We start from the raw sequence: 6,394 nt of genomic DNA, 5'->3' as shown, positions 1-6,394 counted from the left end.
TTTTTTTAACATGAATAATGGAAGCACTGTGGGTTGTACTAACTAATGCCTTCATAACAGTTACAGAAAGGAGACTGTTCAAACTTCTCCAGATAGCGGTGACATTTTTCAGCTTGATTTGGTAACACGATTGTGACCTTCAGACAGCATAAATATGTGTGCCATCGCATGTGTAATTTCTTACAGACCAAGCTTGGTTCTTCTCCAGTGTCTCCTTTTGGAGTTGTACCTGATTTTATTACCAGTTTCCATCCAAATCCACTGGGGAATGGGACGATTTTGCTTTTGTTTCTTGGCCAGGAATCCCTTAATCCTGAAAGTCTTGTGAGAAGACATGGCAAGAAACAGAGTAAAGCACACACCACGATGGTGGAGAAAGGAAGAGAGGAGTATCCTGATATTTTGTAGAAACTGTGTTGTTTTTCTTTTCTACTTCAGTAGAAAGTTAAAAGCAAATATTTAATTACTGACCTCAGAATTTTTTTTTTTTTTTTAATTTTTTTGGAGACAGGGTCTTGCTTTGTCCTCTAGGCTGTAGTGCAGTGGTGCGATCTTGGCTCACTGCAGCCTCAACAGCCTCAACCTCCCAGGTTCAAGCGATTTTCCCACCTCAGCCTTTTGAGTAGCTGGGACTACAGATGCACACCACCACACTCGGCTAATTTTTCTGTTTTTTGTAGAGATGGGGTTTTGCCATGTTGCCCAGGCTGGGACCTCAGAAATTTTGATAGTTACTCAGATTTGGGAATTTGGTGTTCTCTGTCATATTCTCATTTGGAGAGTTCATTTGGACTCTATTCTCTGTACCTTTTTTTTTTTTGTCAGTTATCATCAGTTTATTATAAAAGAGATATGGAAATTATTTACATGATGAAAGATTTCAGAACTTCAGTGGAATGGGCAGCTTCACGTTGATGCCATTTCAATAGTGACTTATTTCAGTCTACGTACTTTCCAAGAATGTCACCATCTCTAAATAGGAAGTAATCCTTGTCATCTAGAACTACTTTGGTGCCTCCATCTTCTGGGAAAAGAACTTTATCTCCAACTTTCACGCTAACTGGTTGAATCTCTCCATCCTTTCCTTTAGAACCCGATCCAACAGCGACTACTGTTGCTTGCAAAACTTTTCCTTGAGATTTTTCTGGAAACATAATGCCCCCTCTGGTTACAGTTTCAGCAGCGCTCCTTTCAATCAATACTCGGTCAAAGAGTGGGAGAAACTTTCTAAACGCCTGTCCTGCCACCACTCCCTCCGCCTCAGACTCTACTCTGCCCTGGCGCTATTCTCTGTACCTTTTTAAAATAAAAATGGGAAATCTTCACTTTTTCTCATAACAATGCATGTTATTTATAAAAGGGTATAATACAGAGATATACAAAGACATTTTTGGCACATTAAAAAATAATGCTTCCCAGGAATTGCCTTTCTGAGCTGACAGATTTAATTTCTTTTTATCTGTAAAAAGAGGTTTTGAGAGTTATTTAATTATATATATGTTGGCTATTTGAAATCTTTCCTTATGAACTTAGTTGAATGTTTTGGGATCAACACAAAACATCAATTTTTTCCTTCCTGGATGTGCTCCAGCGAGACTTAAGTCTCTGTTGGTCAGCTGTGACTTTAAAATACAAAGGCATCGTGATACCAAGATCTGTAACTAGCAGTATGGTAAAGAGGATACATCAATCTCTTTTAACCCTGCTGACTTTGAGGATCATCAAGCAGGACCTATGATGCTTTAAACCAATATGTTTCCACGGCAGGTTTGACATCAGAATTTAGAGAACAAACTCATTCTACACATGGAATGGAGAAGGCGGTTGAGAGCAGGGTTATGTATTACTATGTAAGCAATTTGAGTTACATCAGTGTTTCACCACTGGTAGCCTCCTTAATCTCATCAGGGAAAGACAGGGGAAACTAGGTTTGTGGAAAGTAGGTGGCTTGACCCAGGGGGAGGATACCCTAGAGATCTAATGAGCCTGAGAGCTGCAAGGCCTGGAAAGCTCAACCACAAGGGAAGCAACTTCGGAACAGTTTTTCGGGTTTGTTCTTTTAATCTTTTACTCAGTAATGTCCTTTTTCCATTTCCTCTTGCCTTTATTTGCTGAATATTTTATTTTCACTACTGTTTTATAGTTCCTTACAAAGAAGGATGAAGAACTTAATAGCAAAAGAAGAGGACAATTGCCAGAGATAGAAGAAAGGACCTCACAAAGTTTTTGACTTTCTACCAGAGCTCATTGCACATTTTCCCACTAAAATATTGGGAAACATTTATATGAAGACTGGATTGGCCAGGGGCAGTGGCTCATGCCTGTAATCCCAGCACTTTGGGAGGCTAACACGGGAGGATCTCTTGAGCCCAGGAGTTCAAGACCAGTGTGGGCAACATGGCAAAACCATCTTTACAAAAAAAAAAAAAAAAAAAAAATTAGCTGGGCATGGTGGTGCATACCTGTAGTCCCAGCTACTTGGGAGGCTGAGGTGATAGCTATGACTGAACCACTGCACTGCAGCCTGGGTGACAAAGTGAGACCCTGTCTCAAAAAAGTTGAAAAAAAAAAAAAGATGGGTTAACTTTCAGAAACATCCCAAGGATGTTCAGGGTCAAAGAAAGAGGTGATAGTAAAGCTGAATAATGCTGCTTTGAATTAAACCTTCTTTTTCCTTTTCTTTCTTTCTTTCTTTTTTTTGGGACAGGGTCTCACTGTCACCCCGGCTCTGGAGTGCAGTGGCATGGTCACAGCGCACTGCAACCTCGACATCCCAGGTACAGACAATCCTCACCTCAGCCTCTCAAGCAGCTGGGACCAAGGCGTGCACCACTTTGCCTGCCCAATTTTTGTACTTTATTTTCTTTCTTTTTTTTTTTGTAGACACAGGGTCTCACTATGTTGCCCAGGCTGGTCTCAAACTCCCGAACTCAAGCAATTAGCCTACCTTGGCCTCCCAAAGTGCTGGGATTACAGGCCTGAGTCATCACATCTGGCCAAACCTCCTTTTGTTAATGGGGTTCATATATTGGCTCTGAAGGCAAAAACCAGAGGAGTTCCAGGAGTTTTGAAAAAGATTTACCTGGATATATGTTCTGAAGTGGGTGTTTTTAAAACCGATTTCATCATGAAGGATTCACTCCTCTTTGGATCTCAAATAATCACCTTAAAGAGACCTCTGATCACTCTATCTCCCAACCCTTCCTTTTTCCTCTCCAGTACCTTTTAAAATTATGTTCACTCTGACCTCATCTTGTTAACATTTTTACTTGCTTCTCATCTGCTCCCATCCTCACTAGTTTGTAAGCTCCATGAGAGCAGGGATCTTTTTATTTATGAATCCAGAGCCTAGAACTGTGCCTGGTATGTTATAGTCAAGAAATATTTGTTGAATAACAATTTTTTTTTTTTTTTGAAGACAGGGTTTCACTCCCATCACCCAGACTGGAATGCAATGGTACGATCTCGGCTCACTGCAACCTCTATCTCCCAGGCTCAAGCGATTCTCCTGCCTTCACCTCCTAAGTAGCTGGGACTACAGGTGGACGCCACTGCACCCAGCAAATTTTTAGCTTTTCGTAGAGATGAGGTTTCACCATGTTACCCAGGCTGGTCTTGAACTCCTGGGCTCATGAGCTGCCTGCCTTGGCCTCCCAAAATGCTGGGATTACATGTGTGAGCCACTGGGCTTGACCAAGTTAATAGCTTTCCCAAAGTCACCTCTCTTATCAGCTTTATTGAAGTTCCATCAACACAGCCTTGTCTGACAGAAACAAGTGTGCCCCAATCATAAGATGATGTTGAATCACAGAATTTAAATGTCCTTAGAGAAAAGCCACAGCAAGCTTTAACTAAATTTGTAAAAGTAATTATAAATTTCAATTTGGCTAGGGATACCACATCCATTAATTCGAGTGTCATTAAGACACATTGTTAATTTATGAATTTAATATGTGAGCAAATCAGCTGAGACCCTTCTTTCCCAGAATTAATAGGCTGAATTGGAGTACCAGGGTATTCTTGCCACCACACCAGGGGTTTAAGCTCTTTCTGACAGAAGATTGGCTTTGGGTTTCCAGTGATGTCTGTTGTCTCCACCAGAGAGTTCTCCCCTGGAAATCTAGTGATGCTCTGTTGTCTCCACCAGATGGCGTTATCTTCCATCTGGGAGTGCCTGATGGACTCCTGCTACACAGATCTGGTGGCTTTTGCTCCCCTAGAGGTGGGTCCCTCAATGTGTAAACAAGCTGGAAAACTGCCCTGCCCTGCCCATTCCAGGCCTGTCTGGCCCAGTGTGACTCCACCTTTCTGTGGTAACTACCCAGAAGTAGGGGCTGTTTCTTACGGGAGAACCAACATTTGTTTTTGAACACAAACAAAGGAACTGATTTCTTTTTGATCAGCTCAGAGAGAGTAAAACGGGCATGGTGATTTAGGAGACTGGAGGTGAGATCTAAGAGACTGGTGTTTGAGGTTTGCTGGGTTTTGTGTGTCAGGGTTTTTCCACTTTGTCTCTCTCTTTAGTTGCCCAGCATTCAGTTTTCTGTTGCATTCCTGTGCATCAGGGCAGGTGTTCTCAATGCGAGGAGGATACCGTATTGCTTCGGGCATAGAGAATCGCTGTGTTTGATGACAGAGTGGTACATGTGACCGGCCTGAAAGGAGGCAAAAAAGCCAAGAACTATTGGGCTGGGGGTTCATGCTAGTGCTGCTGGCTTCCCTCTTGGAGCTAACAGCCAAGGCCAGGTAGATGACTGAGACTCCTGTTTGGTAGGTTGATATTAGCTCCATATGAACTGAAATCAACAAACCTGGGTGAGGGGCTGTCCTTAAGCTACTTCCAGGTGTACAGAATGGAAGGCATATAGCCTCTGCATATAACTTCCCTGTGCCTGCAGTGACTGAGGCAACTTTCAACTGTATTATTGTGATGCTTTTTCTTTCTCTTGTTTCTGCTTGATTTGACTGAGTAGAGGGGGCAGGGGTTTCTTTTTTGCGTCGCTAAGAATTTACATAGGAGGTTTTTTGTTTTTGTTTTTACCATGTCTAGAAATATCTAAAATGTTTTGTCACATTCCTAGACATCTACCTCTGAATGCATTCCCTTTCCCAGGAAAATTTGCTGCTGAAAGTCACAGCTCAACTGGCCTGGGGTGTAACCCAGTATTCCCTGAGAGAAGGTGCTTTTTTTTTAAGATGAGTTTTGCTCTTGTTGCCCAGGCTGGAGTGCAATGGCGTGGTCGCAGCTCACTCCAACCTCCTGGGTTCAAGTGATTCTCTTGCCTCAGCCTCCTGAGTAGCTGGGATTATAGGTCCCCACCACCATGCTCAGCTAATTTTTGTATTTTTTTTAGTAGACACGGCGTTTCACCATGTTGGCCAGGCTGGTCTTAAACTCCGGACTTCAGGTGATCTGTCTACCTTGGCCTCCCAACGTGCTGGGATTACAGGCGTGAGCCGCTGCACCCAGCCGGGAAGGTACTTTTTTAGAGGAATATTGAAATACAGAAGAAGAGTCTTGCTGGGAAGTCTAAAGATGGAAGCAGGTGCATGTTCTTGAAATTAATTTCCCAGGTTGTTTCAAAGGATGACAAGTTATGCTAAGCCCATGTCCCTTCTTATCCCTCCCACTCAGCATAGAGCCCTCTGGGTTCTTTGGGAATATTTGCCTCCCTTGATCAGGTTTCATCTCCCCTCTAAAGTCTTCCCTGATGATGACTCCAGCTCTGTCATCTGCAGAATTCTTCATCTTGTTTTCAGTATTACGGTACCTTCTACGCCTTTTTTAGAAGGAATTTTTCTTAGAGACAGGGTCTTGCTCAGTTGCCTAGGCTGGAGTACAGTGGAACAGTTAAAGCTCACTGCAGCCTCAAACTCCTGGGCTTAAACAGTCCTCCCACCACAGCCTCCCAAGTAGCTAGGACCACAAGCATACACCACAATGCCTGGCTAATTTTATATTTTTTGTGTAGAGATGAGGTCTCATTCTATTGTCCAGGCTGGTCTCAAACTCCTAGCCTCAAGAGATCCTACCGCCTGGGCCTCCCAAATTGTCGAGATTACAGGTGTGAGCCACCTCACTTGGCCCCTGTATGCTTTTTTATCACTGTTCATGTCACATTGAATTTTAATTGTGGTTTGCTCTTTCCTTTCTTCCTCTGTGGTGGAAGGGTCTGCACAGTGACCAGAGTATTTAGACACAAAATACGCTTTTCTTTAACTCAAGTGACAATTTCCATAGCCTCTTTTTCCCACTAGACAGGCTCCTTCCTGACATAGCAATTAAGTAATTTATGAATTCAGTTCAAAGAAGCAATTTTATGTGTGAAAAGGTCTATGTTCGATGTTTACATTATTTTTTTTATCTGTAGTATTTGAGCTTTTTTTTTTTTTT

At 42.5% G+C, this 6,394-nt stretch overlaps 2 protein-coding genes across 2 annotated transcripts; both read right to left on the bottom strand.

Moving 5' to 3' along the window:
• On the bottom strand, positions 1-355 carry LOC108302037 (60S ribosomal protein L39-like). The gene has a single exon (XM_037737336.1). It carries the CDS (start codon positions 334-336, stop codon positions 181-183), a length of 156 nt encoding a protein of 51 aa, XP_037593264.1. The 5' UTR covers positions 337-355; the 3' UTR covers positions 1-180.
• A 305-nt stretch (positions 356-660) lies between these two features.
• On the bottom strand, positions 661-4,164 carry LOC108301954 (10 kDa heat shock protein, mitochondrial-like). Its single transcript, XM_037737438.1, has 2 exons — positions 4,033-4,164; positions 661-1,283 (listed from the first exon to the last, which is right to left on the bottom strand). The coding sequence occupies exons 1-2, from the start codon at positions 4,162-4,164 to the stop codon at positions 939-941; spliced, it is 477 nt and encodes a 158-aa protein (XP_037593366.1). The 3' UTR covers positions 661-938.
• Positions 4,165-6,394: the final 2,230 nt, after the last annotated feature.

Source organism: Cebus imitator, unplaced genomic scaffold (genome assembly GCF_001604975.1).
Source record: "Cebus imitator isolate Cc_AM_T3 unplaced genomic scaffold, Cebus_imitator-1.0 Scaffold38, whole genome shotgun sequence".
In the NCBI taxonomy this organism is placed as follows: Eukaryota; Metazoa; Chordata; class Mammalia; order Primates; family Cebidae; genus Cebus; species Cebus imitator.
The sequence above is the reverse complement of the archived record's forward strand: the minus strand, read 5'-3'. Positions and strand labels throughout refer to the sequence as shown.